A 20,125-nucleotide genomic window follows, 5' to 3' on the forward strand; every position below is an offset into this window, starting at 1 on the left:
AGTGTTCAAATCTTTTTGGCAGAGGGGAAATGAATTTGCTTTCTGCTGTCTACGAGTGCTCTGAAATATTTAGAAAATGGGATACAGCATCATGATAGTGTCATCCAGGAGTCTGATACAAGCATATTTTTTCTAAACAAAACCTTTTTTAAAAATTAGTTGCAAATGCAGTCTGAATTTACGACAATTTAAATGGCATTTGGGAATGAATAAACCTTTCAGAATGCGTGTCATCTGCATATATCTATAAGCACGAGTGAGAGGTGTGATATCAATGAAGGCTGGGCCAAATACACATTTTAGGTTTTCACTAGATTGTGCCAGGGATTCTTGGATTTGCAATTGCTGCTGCTCCTGGAAGTAGAGGTAGACCTGTAGAAGTCTGCAGTGTTTGAGATAAATTGTATCATTTTTTAAACACACTTGATCGTAAGTATTTCTGAAACAAGTGTTTCAGTCTACTTTCCAGGAAACAGTATGCTTGTTCTGAGTTATCGTGAATTCTTCTAGAGAAATTTCAGAACATTTAAGCTAATTGTGTTTGAAATCATAAGTCTTCTGTCAAATTATATTCAGGATCTCTTATCTGGAACTTTTAAGGGTGAATTTTTTCCAGTCATAGCAGTAGGGGCTATCTAGCACAGCTGGCATTTCAAGCTGCTCGTAAACTCTTGTGTGACTGACACAGTGGTTTTGTAATATGTGTCGTGTCTGTGATGTCTTCCCATGGAAACAGGCTATTTTGTGTTACTGAGTAATGGCATTTTGCTGTGTGTGTGTATAAACTGAAACACTAACACAGCCTTAAGCATTGCTATTATATGAATAACAAGCCAAAGTAATGGCACTGGTCACATTTGAAGGATTGAGGAATTGCTGTAAAATGCTTGGAGATGCATGAATGAAATAAATTGATAAGATAGAAAGCTTCTATCAATATTAGTATTTGAACCTTTATTTGCCATGGAACCTAAGTGTCTGTTTTTACAAAAGAAAAAAGCATGCAACAAAATCAAGAAGTACAGCTGTAAAGGATTTTCTCTGTCAATTCTTGGCTACTTTAATTAGTTTGCCTCTGCCTTTACTGGATGGGAGACAGATCTTAGGTCTGACACTTGACAAGGAGGGTTGGGCCATCACTTCCCACCAGATGTCAGAGACCTTTTCCCAGGAACTGCTGGCTAAGAGAAGCTCCCCATAATGAGAAGATCTGAGACAACCAGCTACAGTCAACAGTTTTCCTTTCTTCAAGGTTTTAAGCTCCTAGCTGTTAGTTAGGGCTGAAGAGATTTGACAGCTGCTTTGGGAAATAGCAAGCAATGTGCTTTTTATTGCTGATTCTCATTAACTTATTAACAGTTTGTTTTCTTCTTGTGTAATGTCATCCAAGCAGGGCTGTTTAACAGGGAAGGGACAGACGGCTGAGTGGAACTGAGCATTGGGGTGTGCCCAGCTATTGCTGCCAACACCGGGCTAGCCAGGCTGGGGAAAGAAATATTTTCCTGTTTTGCAGAGCTGCAGGTTAGTTTGCTTTCCTTCAGTATTACAGCTGAGGCAATTTATGCAATGAACTTTCAGCTGAGCTTAATTCTCAGTTTATAATCTCAAGAGCTCAACAAGCCTTGTATGTCAGGGACACTGAGCATTGTGTCTGTGTGGATTGGTTTAGGAGTGGGCATTGAAAAGTAACTGAATGATTTGTAAGCTCTTGGGACTGATGTTGCTGGATTGATTTGAATACATTTGAAAATGCATTTGATACCCACTTGGAAAGTAAAATACCTGTCAATCACTGTAAGTCTAATGACAGAAAGCAGACAAATGAAAGCAGGAAAAGAAACCTGCTTGAAAGGCAGCCACTGGCTAAGGGAAAATTATCTTAATGGAAAACTAGCGTCTAAAATATCATCACTAAAAACAAACTATGCATATTTAACTATTATCTGACCACATCATTGCCTTTCTCAGCAATACAATCTCTATGTCTGTTTCAGATCTCAAGTGGGGTTGTCTCAATGTTAAGAGGGAGGAAAAGTCCCCAAATGGCAGCAAGCCATAGGGAGTTTGGGGAAACAGCCTTGGACTCTTGAGAAGGAATGCTATATTCATTAGGTGTTGGATTATGTGGTATTTTGTATGCTTGTGATTTAGGTGACAGAGAGGTAAGTTCCTGCTGTGCTTGGCCTAAAAACATTTATTAAGGCAGACTTGTCTGCCCAGGAATGAGGGCAGTATCTTGGTCTACAATGAAAGATGAGTCTACTTGAGCTGTTTGTGTGTCTGATGTGTGTGCACCAGCACCTCATGTACTAAAGAGGAAAAAAATGAAAAGAAAAAAAACCCCACAAAAAAAACAGTGAAAATAGTAATTTATAAGTATTGCTTCTGGAAAATATGGATTGTGAGGCAGAAAGCATAAACATTCTTTTTCCCCCTCATTTACTGCAAACAAGTTTCTATAGAGCATTCCAGATTTTGACAGACATATTAGTTCTCAGACCTAGTATAATCTCACCAAACCTTTGCCCACGCATTCAATATTGTTTGTAATAGAACATTTCCTTTGACAAATAATGAAATCCTAGTAGATCTTTAGCAATATATATTTTGATTTTTTTCTCATGCGATTCTTTTTTTCTTCTCATAAGTTAGCGAAGGGGGCTGCTAAATGAGCTGTAACGTGCTGCAGTTGTGAATGTTTATCCAAACTACTGACCGGTGTCAGTGATGTGTTTTTTAATTTTAAATGTGTTGTTCTCTAAGTTTACATTGACAGTGTTTGAGAGCCTCTTTAGGAGAAAAAACATTTCGTGATGCTTCAAAAATTGTTAGGGTTAGGCTTGTAGATCGAGTTACGTCAGGTTTTGTCTATTATTTCTGCTGATTATTCTGGTCATATAATTCTGTCTTATTTTCAGTAGTATTTTTGTAAAATCTTTTTTCCTTTTCTCTCAACACTAAAATTGCCTGTAAGCATGAATTAGAATGAGGAGTTTGACATAAAGGAGTGAAGTCTTGAGTTGTGCGGAACTTCTAAATAAATAATAGTGACATGATTAAATGCTAATATTCAAGTCAGTATTTCTGGAGTTTGTAATTAGGCAACAAAGTATGCTGTCATAGAGAAGAGCTTCAGTACTGTTGAAGCTGATGGCGCTCCTGACAGTAAGAGTTACCCCAGATGTTATACTGTCTAGATTGAAAACCTTGTTACCTCTATTCATCTGGATAGCATGGATACTCATTAAGTTATGAATTAGTGCTTCTTCCAAACACTTGCATATTAATGATCTAGCTGTGCGCAGAAGCCTAGTTTTTGAAGAGTAAGCAGGTAGTGCTCTGTTAGAGGAACTGAGTTGGCTCCCCACAGAACAACAGCCTCCTGGAGGTGGAAGAGGGCTGTGCACATCTACTTGTTGGTTTCTGGTCTGTGTGTGCTCCATGTATATCTGGGGTTTCCTGCCCAGCACTCCTGGCACAAACACTCCCTTACATCCCTACTGCCAACACCTTCCAAGCCTTAGTTTGCTTTGAATCTTCAGGTTATTACTAAGAAGTAAGAATATTTGGGAGTGCCTTGGAAGGAATGTGACATTAGCTGGAGAGGAGCTTGTACCTCTTCAGAAACAGAAACCAAATTCTGCTGTTGCACTGAGTACAAACCTGCTGACATCTGCTGCATTATTGCAGATGTTCTGTTTTGCATGGGCCTAAATCCCATGTACTGAAGCCTAGAGTCAAAGCCATCCAACATACAGACTGGATGATTTGCACCAGTCTTTGAAGAGGTATCTGTATTTAGTAGATTGTGCCTTGAAGCTTAAAGTACATGGTGGATTCTGCCCTCCTGGCTGTCGTAAATGTGACCTGTGTACTTATGTACTTCTTACACAAATTCCCTTTATGTCTTCAAAGTGCAGTTGATACTAGGAACCCATGAACTGACTATGGTAATAGATAGTGGAAGTGAAATCCAGTGCAGGTTTTGGTGGGAAGCATTGTGAGCCTGCCCTTTTGATCCTATATTACGTGAGAATTGCAGCTTTAGTTTCTTTATCATCAGTGTCAAAGGTGTTTTTGTTGTCAAGCCTTCTATTTTTTTTTCCTTCTTCTTGCTTTCTTCTTAAAAAACAAACAAACAAAAAAGATTGGATCCAACTTTCATTGGACTAACATCAGCCTGAAGATATTTTCATCAGTTGTTGGCAGATGCTAGATGGGCTGCCTAGTAATAAATGCCTTTTTCATGATTGTTTTCCTCACACTTAAGTCCATTTTCTGTGAGTACTGTATGAAGTAATGTTAAGCTTTTAATTGTTTATTGCACTTCCAGACTCTGTGAATGTTTCTACATCCATGAAAGAGAATTATTAAGCACTGGAGCAAAATGCTGCCATCCTACTTGCTGTTAATGCTGAGGAAGAGCTGCCAAATCTTGTGGTATTCGTGCATGCTATAGAGGTGGAAAGAAATAAGGTTCCAGAACTAATAATAGCAGCAGCTTTGTGGCTAGGAGCCTCATTATAGTAACTCCATAATGACAGTCTGGTTCGAAATGCAATGAAATCCATATTTCTGTCCTCTCCTGTGGGTCTTGGTTAAATTCTCACAAGTCAAAGCTGGAGAGAAACTGGGGTATTTTTGCAGAAGACTGAAAGATCCTTTCCAATTCTAATGCAAGCAGGTCTTTTTTAGCATTTGACAGACTATGATTTTCTCTATGTTCATAATGTGTTTTAAATGAAGCTCCCCCTGATCTTCAAGACTGTCTCATGCAATGCTGTCACAGTGCTTGCATTTACAATCAGCTAACAGCAAGAAAACAGTTGCTAACACGTTACTTCTGTCTCACTCTTCTGTTTGTTATTTTCCTGGGACTGTGCATACGTTCAGGGAAGAGCGTTAAAGGATGTGAATTGCTATTGTTCTGCTGACAGCATTGTTCTAGTGCACTTTGTAGACTACTGGACATTCAGAGATGATGAAGCCCTTCAGTAAGCTGTTCCATACAGTAGCAGGTGGAGACAGCAGCCTTCTTAATTCCTCATGTACACCAGGTAGTCTCCCTCTTGTACTGGAACAGTGTGCTTTTCGTAGTGGTTTTATTCAAACCTGGGTAAGCTATAAAGCTGTGTGAAATCTATGTAGTGCTGCAAACTGGTCGATTTGTCAGTCCAGTGTGCAAATGAGAAGATGTAATGAAAGTAAACATTTGTCTGCAGTAGGTGAATGGTCTGCTCTTTAAGGTTTGTATCTTTGAGCCTCTATTTTATTTTCTTCTGATGTTTGTTCCTCTGGTATTTCCTCTGTCACCTTCTTTGGTAGTAGGGCAGCAGATCTGGATTTGGCCTATGTTTTTTATTTAGGGTTGCCTAGAGATAACTAAGGAAGCAATAAGAACAAAGCTTTTGAATGTGACAATTCTTACAAATACCTTTGCGGCCTCCAGCTATTTTTCCTGAGCAGGTTACTAGCTCTGTCTAGTTGCTAGCTCTAAGTCTTTCTCTGCCTAGTACTTGCCTGCTCTCTTACTGTATCTACGCAGACTTTTTGCATTCAGAATGTCAACTGTATTCAGGGGAAGAGCCATGATCTTATTTTCTTTATGAAACTCCTACAACTCCTCCTGTCATTTGTTGCTGTTGTTTTCATATTGAATAAGGCGCTGTGTATTATCCAGTCCCCACCTACTCCTCTTTTTGCTGTGCCATACACCCCTGTCATATTATTCACTTCTACCTCTCAGTCTTTGTGTAATGGAATTAGGCACTCAAATTACTCTATTTTTATTTGCATCTGCTGAGGTTGCACTGTTGTTTATTAAGCACATCATGCTTTCATCTTTTTGCAAGGCAACATTCTATTGTAATGACCAAGTTAATATAGGTTCTCTGAAATGTCTTCATGGAACAAAGTGAGCAGCCCTGTGCCCATTTCTCCTTTCCTTATTGCTCAGTAAAAACAACTTGAAGCTCTGCTAGATAGTTCTAGAGAAACATCTGGTCAATGCAAATAATGAGATGAGAATAGTAATAGGTAGCAGTGAGCCAGCAGAGGGAAGCAGCTGAAAGACTTATTGTAGGGTCATTTGCTTTACTTGATTTTTTGAAAGGGAACCTTGTACTTAAGTAAATCAATTATATATTCTAGCTCTGGGCAAGGGGGAAATTTAACTACTGACTTGGAAAGTTGTTGGAAGGCTGGAAATAATCCAAATGAATTAGAAGAGTTAAAATCGGGAAGCTTGATGTTACACTGAAAATTTAAAACAGTGGTATATTAGCTGTACTATTTCTGCAGAGATTTTTGAACAGAAGACTCTAGAATTAGTTTCTGAAAGTAAATGTTCAACAGTGTGAGGGATGAAGGAACAGAATTGCCGCTGATGTCAGATAATCTCAGCCTTGAAGCAAAACCTGTAGGAATCTTTTATCAAGATGTGATGATGGATTCTCTATTGCTGTCAAATAGGATGTTTTTCTACAAGATATAATCTAGTTGTTACGAGATTCTCTTTGGGGAATGTCCCTTCAGAGTAAACTTGTTGCCTGCCTTACACTGGAAGCCACTTCAGTCTTTTCTTCTAGTCTTACCATAAAGAAATTAAGAAAATCATATTAATGCAAAATACCCATGCTGAGTTATTTAAATGGTGCTTGGGTTTGAGTGCTGAGCCTAGGAAGATCTAAATAATAGAATCATGGAATCATTAAGGTTGGAAAAGACCACTAAGATCACGTAGTCCAACCTGAACCCATCCCCACCATGCTTGCTGACCATGTGCCACGTGTCCCTCAGTGCCACATGTCTACATGTTTCTTGAACACTTCCAGGGACAGTGACTCTGCCACCTCCCCATGCAGCCTGTTCCAATGCATTGCCAATCTTTTTGAGAAGAAATGTTTCCTAATATTCAACCTGAATCACCCCTGGCACAACTTGAGGCCATTCCTTCTCATCCTGTTGCTGTTACCTGGGAGAAGAGGCCCACCCCCAGCTTGCCACAACCTCTTTTCAGGCAGTAGTGGAGAGCGATGAGGTCTCCCCTGAGCCTCCTCTTCTGATAGTTGATGGACATGCCACATTTGATAACCAAAGAGATAGTTCAGGTATTCATTTACATTCAGCTTTTTTTTTTTTTTTTTTAATACTTTGGGGATAAATATTGACCTTAAACTCTAAAGGCATTGATTCTATGTGTACAGTCTGAGAACTCTTTGAAGATAAAAAGAAACAGAACTTCTTCCCCAAAGTTACTGAAGAGTTCAGCACATGACTACTTAATACTAAAGAAAAGAAGATATGCTGGATGTAATCCTGTCTTTCTTCCTCAGACACTGCTCACGCACAGGCAGGAATGCAGCTACACAGTATATGCTGTCATAGATCAATGGCACATATGGGGGCATGAATGTACTAATATGTATCAGTGCATTTCTCCATTTCTCTGATTGTATTATCCAAAAATAAAATTGTTACAGTGTCATCATAACTGCACACCTCAGTCAAATGTTTATGAGACATCTGTAGTATTCTGTGCCTAACTGAGCTATTTTCTGTATTATTATTATTATTATTATTATTTTGCAAATCTAGGCTAATATCCCCCACAATACTCATGTTTCTGGCAGCCTGGGAGGCCTTCCTGTAGAGCTAAAAGATTCAGCAGCTTTTTATCAAAGACTTGAGAATGGAAATGTGGTGGGTGCACTTTCATCCCTGGTGTTTGTATTTCTTGTTACTTCATCTCGGTTCAGGCTCTTCTAAAATATTTAGAGTTTTGCATACTTCTAAAATGCTCCCACTATTCTGTGTGCTTTGCTCTTGCAGATGATGGTGTTATGGAGAAGTGTATAGTTTGTGAAGTTGACCTTTTTGCACTGGTTGAAGTTTAATATGCAGCTTGGGAAATTCTGAGGGTACAACCTCTGCACTCTTCCTTCCTGGACAAAGTAATGCTTGGGAAGATTGATAAAGAGAAATTGAACTAAAAATTGTCTTAGGAGCTTTGACATATTTGGGAATTTAACCTCAGTTTGTAGCCCTATCAAATTCTACATTAAAACTGCTGTGTAGGTCCATACTTCTCTTTCTCGTAGCAAATGAAAACTATTTTCATTTCCTTTGCACTTGGGCTCGTTGTGGGAGCAGGTATACGTGTCAGCATAACAAATATATTTTCTGCATATCTTGGATGCTTCTAAAGCTTTTAACCACTTAAAGATTGCTTTTTCCCCAACAATTTTAAGAAAAGTGTCCCTTTAAAGTAGTTATTTGTATTTTTTACGTGTAAGGATTTGTATTTAGCCTTAAACGAGACTGCAGCAACAAAAATCCAAAATGCAGTTATAGAAAAGGTCTTTTCAATTACTGCTGATCTTTGCATGGTTATAAAACCTTTGCTTCGTACATAATATGGAGCTATCTTCAGAAAACTTGGTGCTGAGGAGCTTGCCAGGAATGGGACCAGTGACAGCTTTTCCTGGGCTTCCCAAAGGCAGGCTGCACTCTGGCAGGTATTTCTCTGGTGTCTTATGAGTTTGGAAAAAGCAGCCAACCCCAGAGTTGGAGGCTGTGCTCCCTAGCAAATGTACACAGCTTCAATTTGCGCTGCATGAGCACAACTTGTCACATAAATAGATATGTTTAACAGGACAGGAGATGTGAGGACTGCATTTCTGCATTCATGCAGGTGATTGCTGCTGTGTGGTACTGCCTCGTAGCTGGTATAAAGCCTCACGTAGAAAATGGAAATTGGGGGTCTCCTCAGCATGCTAGCGGTTATCCAAGATAAATGCAGTATTTTATGTACTTGCTCCCTCCATGTAGGCTCCTGTCTGTGATGCAGCCTGATCTGCAGGAAAGGAGTGGGCATGCTCGGGGCCCTGAGGCAGAGCACCCCTCAGCGACGAGGCTGGTGGCACAGCAGCCATGCTTGGAACCAACAGGCCTCGCCTAGGCAGTGTAGCAGGAAGCAGCTCCTGTGAGGATGATGAGAACTGCCAACAGTACATCTCAGTGTTTACCTTTTTGTATTTGCTGGTAAATCTGCTTTTCTTATACTCTAGCACGGAGCCTGTGCCACAGGCTGTATGGGACACAGTGGCTAGTATGAGTATGAGTTAAGCAGTTATTGCTTGTAACTTCCTCCACTGCCTTCTCATCTGTATTGGGCAGTAGTGGGGGCAGCTTCTGTCAAATAACACCTTCATTTATGTTAGAAAAGCCAATAACTAAATAGTCAGAGATAATCCAGTGCTTAGAAGACAAAATGCTGAGCAGACTGCATTGAGCAGGACTTGAACTGGACAAGCACCAAGCATGCAAGCTCTGGCAGAGGGTGTGCTTGGGGATGCAGAAGTTTGCAGAGACAAACTGACCTGGTTTATAGCTGCCTTGGTTTGCTGGAGCCTAGTGCAGCCAAAGCCAGCCTGGGTCTGCTGCAGGACTGACCCCTGACACAGCAAGTCTCCAGCAGTGCGTGCAGGGCAGCCACACTTGTTTTGGGCTGGCACTGTTCCTTCACTTAAAGTGAGAACTGACAGCATGTGGGAAGCCATTATCCTGGATCACTGTATTGATACTCACTAACCGTAAGTGCTGTTCTTTCACTGCTAAGGATTATGTTTTGTCCACCTTAAACTGAGCCTGCTGCAGTCTGAGTTTCCTGGAAAAAAGTAGTACTGTCAAGTACTTGTTTTACTTATCTTACATTTAGCTTCCTAATTGCAGCTTGGAAATAAAATATCATTTGTGCTAATTTTATTCTTTTGCATCCGGGTAATGCTGCCAAGTCTGACAACTTCTTTCCGAAGACACAATGTTAAGATATTGTTTTTTCCCTGCTTCACAATGACAGAACTGTCAAGAAGCATTGAAGTCAGAAGCAACATGCACTGTGTGTGTGCCAGTGAATCAGTGCTTATTTGTTTTAATTTAAATCTCTCTGCACTGGAGGGGTGGGTTTATTTACACATTTACTCGTAATGATTTGAATAAGAAAGTTATTTCTGGAACATAAGGATTTAGAGTGGGTTTTCCCAGAAGCAACTGAAAACATCAGGTGACAGTGTTCTGTAGAAGCTCGGGGCTACATCTTTTATGCTCTGCATTGAAAACCTCAAAACAAATTGCTTACTGGATCGCCTTCAGCATCTCACCAGTAATAATATAAATATAAAAATCAATGCTGAAGACCCTTAGGCTGCTCCCTTAGACTGCTTAGCTCACAGGCTCAGGAAGGTTTGGTTGGGAGAACAGACTGAAAATTAATGTTTCTTTGTGCAAAAAAAAGTGTATTTTCACATAAAAATGAAAAAATAAAATGAGAAGCTCTTCAAGCTGCTGTAGTCATCAGCCATGGATAGCTTTTCCTCATCTCTCAGAGCTCATTCTTCATTGTCCTTGTACCATTGGGACTAGCTTGAGTTTCTAATACTAGAAACTAGACTAGCATTGTTTCTAATCTGCATGTTGCTTCTTGAAGAGAGTGTGGGAGGGACCACATGGCAAGAAGCACTTTGCAGACTGCTGCTTGGAGAGTCCAGACTCGTCTCTGCTGTGCTCACCCCAATAGTGGCCAAGCTTCCTTAAAATATCAGAACTTTTGTGTGATGTATAGCAAGTGCTCTGGGATGAGGCTGCTGTAAGATTGGAAGAGAGTCTTTGTAACTCTAGAAAATTGATGCTCAACCATAGACTCAGAAAAACAAATATAAGAAGTCATTTATGACACAAAACAGAGCAAATAAGTTCCTGGGATCATTACATTCAGAATGGCACTGCCTTGCTGACTTCTTGGAACTGAAGAGCTTTTTTTCTTTCTGATGTTGTAAGACAGATGATGTATGCTTTTAAATAACGAACAAAACCACGTTCACAAAATAAGACACTTGAGAACTGTGGTGCAGAGGTTATTCATTTGTCAGTAATAATAAAATCTTTCAAATAATTATTTCTCTACAACTGCTCTCCCTTAACAAATGTGCAGTTAATGACAGTGTTGAAATCTCTTTCCCCCTGTAGATTGTATTCCGGAAAATCAGCGATGTGAAACGAGAAGAAGAGGAAAGAATGAAAAGGAAGAATGAAGCCCCCCTGATTTTGCCACCAGATCACCCTGTCCGTCGACTGTTTCAGAGATTCAGGCAGCAGAAGGAGGCACGGCTCGCAGCTGAGAGAGGCAGAGATCCAGACGACCTGGATGTGGAGAAGGGCAACATCCTAGGCGAGCACTCCTCCGCACGCTCAATGGTCAAAGCCAGCGTGGTGACCGTACGGGAGAGCCCTGCAACCCCTGTGTCGTATCAGTCAGCTTCAACTTCTGGGACATCCGACCAGGCCAAGCTTCAGGCCCCCACTTCAGAGTACACAGGATGTAAAGCATCAGGGGATTACCCCCGGAGAAAAGGCTGGGCTAAATTCAAGGAGGCCTGTGGGAAAGGTGAAGACTGGAATAAAGTCTCTAAAGCAGAATCTATGGAGACGTTACCAGAGAGAACTAAAGCTTCAGGAGAAGCTACCCTGAAGAAGACAGACTCTTGTGACAGTGGCATTACAAAAAGCGACTTGCGCTTGGATAATGTTGGGGAGACAAGAAGCCCACAGGACCGCAGCCCGGTCCTCACCGAGGTCAAGCATTCCTTTTATCCTATCCCAGAACAGACTCTTCAGGCTACCATGCTAGAAGTGAAACACGAGTTGAAAGAGGACATCAAGGCTTTAAACACAAAAATGACCAATATAGAAAAACAGCTCGCTGAGATACTTAGGATATTGACCTCAAGAAGAAGCTCCCAGTCACCACAGGAATTGTTTGAAATATCAAGGCCCCAGTCTCCAGAATCAGAAAAAGACATGTTTGGAGCTAGCTGAGGTGTTTCTTTATAAAAAACAGTCAATCAATCAAACGAACACCCCCCTAACATTTTAAATTTAATCTTGAAAACGAGTGAGGGACCAATTCACTAAGCATGTTCCCTATGTCCAAAAAGGTACAGTAGCAGGAATTGCAACCTCATGTCAAGATGGCAGCTGGCTCTGAAGTCTTTTTGACAGCAAGGGTACAGTTTATAAAGCTTTTCTTTTCTCCATTGGTGCCCATTCTCCCCACTCCCTCTTTCTCCCTCAGGATGTTGGAATAAGAGCTCCGAAAGCAGCAGCCATCCCCGTGAGCGCCAGGTGACCTCTTAGGTTTTTGGAGCATGCCTTATGTAGTTAGCTCAGTTTTTGCCTATATGAATAAGGACTGGCCAGGGTGCTTGTGCTTTCAGCATTTTAATTTTTTTTTGCTGCTGCTGTTGTCACTGTCTCAGTCACCCGTACAGCATGTTAAATGCCACAGTATATTTTCATATACCTGTAATAAAGCAAAGAGAAGTAGAATTTATGCTACTCAATACCAAAGTTAATGCCAAGGGACAGCTAAAAAGATGGGAAAAAATGTAAAAAAAAAAAAAAAAAGTATGTTAGTCAATGGGTTCATCCACATTTTCATTCTTTGAGTCAGGATATTGATTTGCAAAATCTTGACTTCTGTCTCAGATATCGTAGAACATTAGCTGTGTTTTTAATTTCTGCTGGAGGACGGAGGTTTGGGCGTGCTGTGTACCTGCAGAACGTGCAGAACACTTTCTGCCCACTGCAGAATGTGTTGTGTCAGTGTCAATAACCGTTCTGCAGATTTGCCTCCCTGTGAAAATATACTGTAGCAATTATGTCCTGTTTTTGCTATGAATCTGCTCTTTTAATTCTTGTTAAATTATTATTCAGAAGTTTCTGTTTTGGTAATGTTCGTTGTAGCCAAAGGCTTTCACAGAACTTTCAGAGAATTTAAATTGTGGCATTTTTCTCTATATCAGATGTATTGTTATTGATCTAATCTATCTAGAAAGTAAATGGAGGTAGAAACACAGTGCTTACTGTATACAAGTGCTATTGTAGCAAGGAAACAAGAAGATCTGCTTCTTAAAGAAGGAGATGTTTCCAAAACTTATATTTTCATAACTTTTTTGGAGGGAGATTGAAGCACTTTACCAAAACGACTGTTCATTATTTAGGGTAGCAGAGAAGATTCCATATCTTGGGACATACGTATAGATCTGCAGTAAATTCTGTCCTGGTCTGGTACGCTCACTATTTAACAGTAGGTTATTGTCCAGAAGCATTGTGCGACAATGTTGAGGTTTCATTCTTACTGGCAGTAGGTCCTAACACACTGTGGGAGTAGTTCTCATTCTTTTTCTATGGTACTAACTCATTTCCATTTAAAAAAACCACAGAATTTTTTGGAGGAGATTTGAGATTTGGGTTAAGTAAGGAAGAGAGAGGGGAAATGACCAATTAGGAAGGATCTCTGATGGCCTAATGCTTGCATGGGGCTATGCAGAATTGTGCCATACATCCTTGGGGAAGTGCAAGGCCCACTGGTGAAACTGCACACACAGTATTGGGGCTGTGCTGTGCAAAGCTACGAGCTCAGGCCTTGAAGGCAGTAAGTTTGTTTTATCTGTTCTGAGGGCAGCACTGCAGTTTGCAACTGGTTTAGAGTTAGCTTTCAAGGGTCTCGCATGGAGTGTCCACAGGAGTGTCCACAGATAATAACTTCTAATCAAGTCTTGAAGGATTCCTGAAACGCATCTGGATCAAATCTGTATGCAACTTTCTACTTCCCCTACAGAAAGAAAAGGCATTACAGAAGTGACTTGCTAGGAAACAGTGAAACAGAGGTGCCATTTCCTATATTTATTTCTGGTTCCAATTTTGGGTTTTTCCGGTGGAAGCTGGTGTCTTTTACAGTTACGTACTGAGGGCATACTGAGGAGAGCTCTTTTTGACCAAAGTCACTGTGTGTTTGGTGCTTTAATCACTATGAATGGCAACAGCTACCTGCAATAGCTATGCCATTTCCATAAGGGATCCATACAACAGCAGTTTCAGTTTGGAACTACTCCATGCTTTTCCTCTCTGAACTCCTCAGTCAGTAAATTCATCGAGCAATGAAATTAGGTAAAAATAAACTACAGGTTTGCAAGTATACACGTATTTGTAATCAGTGCCCCAAAGTTGCAGAGGGGTTTGAGCGGTTCACTTGGTGCCAGTCTTCTAATCCAAGCAAATTACTCATCAGTGTTGTGTTTCCTTTGTAACCCGTTTGAAAGGCTGGAAGTCTTGCTGAACTCAGCTGGCAGCCAGCTACCTGCAGTCTGATAAACATGGAAATTAGCTTAACCCAGACAGATAAGAGGAGAAATGTTCATTGCCCCCCAGGTATGTGTCTAACGTCTCAAGTGTTGCAGTGCAGATGTAGGACTAGAAGCACAGTTGCAGGTTACCTAGTCCTCTGTTGCTGAGTCCATGTTAATGCGTCTCAGTGGTATCTTTCATGTGTCCTCAGGGATATGTTTAAGGTTTTTCTGGTGTTGCTGATTGCCTAATCCTGGAGTCAAGGCAGAGTTAATCCTAGAAGCCCCACAATTATTCGCACCGCCACATGTGGTTCTGTGAGTAAAGAAGCACAAGTCCCCATTTTCTGAGGGTGCTCCAAGTGCAGCCTGAAGTTTAGTTCAGTTTGGAACACAGGTACGTGCTGCATGGCCAGGGCTGGGTGAAGCACAGACTCCATTTTTAAGGCTTTTATGAGGCCTTTTTAAGAGCCCATAAAGTCAGTTATAATCCACTCGTATAGCTTTCAAAGATTGTAATATACTCTGGAATTACACTTAAAATGTAATGTCACTGAAGATTATGGCCAAATTTGATTCTGTTACAGTCACGAAACTCCAGAAGAACTGTACTCCTTCCAATGACACCTTCAAGGCATCTGCTCCAGGTCAGCACTGAAGTGGGCAATGTCACTGAGATTTGCACAGCTCTAACAAGTCAGACCCATTTTATTATGGTTTCATGAACTGGCAGGTACTAAAGCTAGGTGTAGAAGACTGCATCATCCCTTAGTAACCACTACGTGTTGCGAAAGAATCTGAAAAAATATAATACTTAGGATGAGCTTTGGTCTTTGGATTTCCTGGGCTACTTAGTGTTAAATGAGCGAAACCTTGTTTGCTATGGGACTCCTTGCCTCAGACTAGATTGGACCTGTAGTGTATTGCCCAGGCTCAGCAGATGAAGAGAGATTCATTTAGGGAGTGACTGAAAGCAGCTATGTTGCAAATCTGTCCTTCTCCATTGAGCCTTAAACTTGGATGCCTAAGGCTGGGTGGTGTGCATATCCACGGTAATTGTTGCTTATTCTTTCATTTTATTTGTGAGCTTTTCCTTTTATTTGTGTTGGGTAAACCTTTTCATTTAAGTTATTTTTCATCTTAGAAATGGATGACCTCTGAACGTGAGATTCTGCCCATTAACAGGGAAGCAGTTTACATTCTGTGTTCTGGCACAGTGCTTCTACCACTTAACTATCTGCTAAACAACCCGTGTTAATGAACAAGAGATTGCGTCCCATTTTTACCCTATGATGGAATGAGATTTCAGTCAAAAGCTGGTAGTTCAGAGAAAGAGCCGGGGCTCAGAGTTGTTACAAAGGGAGCTTGTAGAAGTTCATACTTAACCAGAATACCAATATGCAGCACAGGATTTAAAAAGCAAAAACCTACCCTCATCCCTCCCGTGTTCAGCTACATTGACTTCTGTCTGGTATTACCTGTATACTTTTACAAACACCATTCTTGCTTTAAATCTCTTTCACAGTGCTGCTCTGAATCCCAGCGAACACCCTGTTTAGCAGCTTCGAAGGTGATGTTCTGCTTCTACAGTACTTCACTTTAATGAACTGAACAAGATATTTACTGTGAATATCTGGTGATATTTTTTCAATCACAGTCTGTGAAAGAATTTACTACGATTTGTCTTTGCTATATAAACAGCAGTGTGTATGACTACGCTTGTGCAGTTGCGTGTACATACACACGTATATGTAGTATCTGTGTATAGACAATAGATAGTATGGATTGCATTTTTGTTATGTAAAAGCACATCCTTCATTTAATGATTACAGTTCAAGAAGGGAACTAAAATCTTCCCCTTAGCTACCCACTGAATGTGCTAGCTAGTATCTTGTTTGTTAAATGTTGAACTTTCAGGCCACATCTTCTGGTTTCTCTAGCAGGTCTCAGCTATGTACAGTTAGTTTGGCTGATATTGTGACTGAGAGATCTGGCCGGTGCTGCTAGTCAGGAACGAGAAATGTATGTGAAACTGGAAAAATGCTGTATCATAGCTGGTGGGAAAACAGCTCGTAAGCCACTGTTTCTTGCTTGCTCACAGTACCTCTGAAGCCAGGGTGCCCTGGTATTGCCTCTCCTGGCTTCTCCTGCAGGAGGGACTGTGGAACAGGCAGGTTTCTTTTTCCTGCCACTGGGGGCTGTCTCAAGGTGCTGAGCCTGTCCTTCTTCTCACATGACACTTGGTCACTGCACTTCTGCTTTCTCGGCCTTGTCTTAGGTGGTGAAGAGCATCTACTTAATTCTTCCTTTCTCCGTAGTCTCCTGTGTGTGTATTGGCAATAACAATGTCTGTGTTTCAGCCGCACTTCTGATTCATTAAGACAAACCTTTTAGAGAGAGACCCAGGCAGGGGAAGCTCCAGAAATGTGAGGTGTAGTACAGTAGATTACTGTATCCTCTAATCTGACATACTTTTGACCACGTTGTTGTGGCAAGCATTGATTCAACTAAATAAAAATAATGCTTTTTGCAATAAGATATAGCCAACGTTTAGCCTTAAGACCCTTTCGTAAGTGAAACATTTCAAACTGTGATTTCATTCTCTTTCCTTCTTCACCTTCCGTAGTATTTACAATGTTGCCTAAAGATAAAGCACTTTGATTAGCTTTCTAAATCTAATGGAAATCATTTGTTGGTAATCACGCTTATTTCTCCACTTAATGCCTTCTTATTAGGATAATAAATTACTCCAATAGTCCTCTCCCTTTCCAAAACAGAGACATAATTATTGTCTGAACACTTTTGTGTTACTGGGGATCCAAGCCCGACCTATCACGAAAGTGTTTGTTTCGAAGTCTTTTTTTTACAGTGCAACAATGCTACTGTGAATTTACCTGCAACTGTAATTTGTTCCGAGCTGATTGTTGAGTGTCGTGTAAACATATTTGCTGTGTAATCCCAGAACATCTCCATAACTGGATTTAAATGCCTGATGTCAGCAAAGCAGTTCGGGGTTTTCACTCGCTGTTCTGAAAGGCGGATGTCTTTTTCCTTTCCTCCCACTGAACGTGTGACCACTGACATAGAAAAAGAATCCTTTTAGCTGTAGATGAGAGACATTCAATAATCTTGTATCAGGATGAACTGCTATATAAAGAAATACGAAGTTTTCTAATGAATGTGTTAGATTATTGTACTTACATACAATCAATATTTGTACATCTGTTGGAAACCTGTCCGCGTTTCGGTATTTAGCCACCACTGCATGGACACTTTATTGATATGCAGTTAATGCAGTCGCTTTGGAGCTTTTAAATGTATTTCACTTGGTTTTATCCTTTCCAAAATCCACCATATATTCCCGTTTCTTTTTCTTTGCATTTGTCACTTTGTTCAATGAAGCATGATCAGACAAAGAGAACGAGTAGATACTATTTTTGTGGTCAGCAAAGCAGCTGCCAGTAGATAGACAGTGTGTGTGCACATACACACTGTTTTGGAATGTTTCAGTTACGAATGCAGCCACCTACATTAATGATATCCCTGTTAAACATTTTTAAACAAGCACAAATAATATTTGTAAAAAAAAAAAAAAGTTTAATTTTATTTATTATAGTAATAAACTATTTTATACATTATAATTGCTTTGGTGTGCTTTTTAATGGGTCGAATATGTACTTGTAAGAGTAACAAGGAGATTTTAAGTTAGTCTCTAGAATTCTGGCTTGCCGTTTTGTTGCTGCTGTTCTGTACCCAGAGCACTGTTGATAGAGAAGTTTGATATTACCATTTTACTTGTGAACAGCTCAGGTTGTTTCCTCAGACTTCTGCCTTCTGTGTGTGTCAGTACAACCACGATTTACATGTGCAGGGCTGCCGTAAAGTGGATTCAGGTGTTCTGTGAAGCAACAGTGGACTCCAATCTGGACCAGCTGTCTCCAAATCCATACTAAAATCACTGATCTTGTGGGCCAGCAACCGATCTGGACAAGAATATAAAGTTTTACTCTTCAGGACTTCAACCTGTGAACTTTGCAGCCGTGTTTGTGCTTCGTACTCCAAAGCATGATCTTAGCCTGTCGCCTCCTCACGCTTCATGAGATTGGGAACCGAATCTTCAAAAGGACAGCAATAAGACATAAGCTTTCAGGCTGCAGAGCTGAGGCTAATCTGTACCAGGAGCAGCCAAGGAGCTCAAGGAGGTGCTATTTTTACCATCATTTCTGCATCCACTGCAGAGTGCACTCAGACAGGACCTTCAGTTGTTGATATTGCTCTACGACCAGTGTGAAAGTCTCTGCTTTATTTTGTATAAAGTTATTATGCATTCCCTGTAATTGCTAGAACAGGGAAAATATCTGGAGTGAAGGTAAGTACTTTTAATTTTCTTTTTATTTTGAGGTCTCCAAAAGCTGTTGTTCCCGTTCTCTGAACTCTCCGTTTTTCTCTTTGTTCAGGCTCCTTGTGCATTCTCAGCAGCCTCCCTGGTGGCATTGTGAGCTTGACTTAATTCAGAGAGCAATTTTGCCCTAATTTATGTTTTCAAGTGGGAAGGTTCACTTTCTGACTCAGCCCCAGCCTGGTGGGCCCAGCTGCTGAGCAGGGCAGGCGTGGGCCCCAGCCCTGCACCTCGTTCACTGCACCTGGGCATAATCACATGTGAAAGCACCACAGCTGAGGCTGGTAGGAATCTTGGGATTTTTGTAGCTCAGCCCCTGCTTGCAGAGCAGACTGTCCAGGGCTGTGTCCAGGCAGCTTCTGAATATCTTGGAGGAGGCTTCACAGTCTCTGGGCAGCTTGTGCTAGTGCTCTGGCATCTATGAAGTGCTGAAGTGTCTTCTGATGTTCAGAGGGAACTACTGCCTGGCACTGGGCACCAGAGAGAGGAGTCTGGCTCTGTCTTCTTTGCACCTTCCCTCTAGGAGCAATTGATGATGCACTGTTGGTGTTCCTCTGAGCCTTCTCTCCCAGCTGAGCAGCCCCAGTTCCTTCCTCATCGGGGAAGAGCTGCAGTCCCTTGATCAAAGGTAAGTGGCCATTTCTTAGATTCTCCAGTATGTCTATACCTGTTTTGTGTTGTTGGGCTCAGAACTGTATTTGGTATCTGAGGTATGGCCTTGCCAATACTGAGTAGAGAGGAGGGAGCACTTCTCTTGACCTGCTGGCAATGCTTTGCCTAATGCAGCCAAGAACACCATTATCCTTCTTAGTGGCAAGGCATACTGATGGCTCATGTTCAGCTCTGTGGTCACCAGGACCTCCAGGTCTTTTCTGCCAGGCTGCTTTCCAGATGGGTGTCCCTCAGCATGTCCTGTGGTGCAGGATGCCAAGCTTCTTGTTGAAATTTGTGAGAGTTTGTCAGCCCATCTCTAGCAGGAGGGAGCTTGTGCTAGGGGAGAGGTTTCTTGGCCTCCGTGTGCTCACTGTGGTGTGTTGACTTGGCAGTGGGAGCAGTTGCCTCTGAGTTAGGGCTGCCTGTCCCACTGGGCAGCCTGAGAAGGATGCGGTGTTGCTATGGTTTTGGTTACTGCTAGTGGTGTGAGGGGTTTAGTTGCAGTGAGTGCCTAGTGTAGGAGTATGTGACCTGTGTGATGGTACGGAGGGACTGGGGAAATAACCTGTGCTACTCCTAAAGGACAGTAAGAGGGGAGGAAAAAAAGAGATCTGGAGAAGGCCTGATGTGTCTGTCAGCAGCAGATAGGAAGATGCTTCTGCAGACACAGCTGCACAATATGCTGCACATAATTTTTTTTTTTTAATCTCCTTTCCTTTTCCATCCTTGTTCTCCCTTCTTTATCACAGTTGAGTTCGAGTCCTTGTGCAGCATGGCTACATTAAAATTTCAGTCATCCCATGGCACAGGTGTAGGTTTAAAACAGCTGAACTTCTTAATGGCAAATCCTCAGCTTTTACCCCTAGAAATCCCTCCTGATACAAACGAG

At 41.3% G+C, this 20,125-nt stretch overlaps 1 protein-coding gene across 4 annotated transcripts in view; it reads left to right on the forward strand.

Moving 5' to 3' along the window:
- Nucleotides 1-17,743, forward strand: part of KCNH1 (potassium voltage-gated channel subfamily H member 1) — a 242,283-nt gene extending 224,540 nt beyond the window's left edge. For all 4 annotated transcript variants that reach the window (XM_090135085.1, XM_090135084.1, XM_090135086.1 and 1 more), the window contains one exon: nucleotides 11,026-17,743. In XM_090135085.1, the coding sequence (XP_089991211.1) occupies nucleotides 11,026-11,874 (849 nt within the window). In that variant the 3' untranslated portion in view covers nucleotides 11,875-17,743. The remainder of the gene's footprint in view (nucleotides 1-11,025) is intronic.
- The last annotated feature ends 2,382 nt before the right edge of the window (nucleotides 17,744-20,125 follow it).

The sequence above is a fragment of the Phasianus colchicus genome, chromosome 2 (genome assembly GCF_987193195.1).
Source record: "Phasianus colchicus chromosome 2, bPhaCol1.hap1.1, whole genome shotgun sequence".
Taxonomy (NCBI): Eukaryota; Metazoa; Chordata; class Aves; order Galliformes; family Phasianidae; genus Phasianus; species Phasianus colchicus.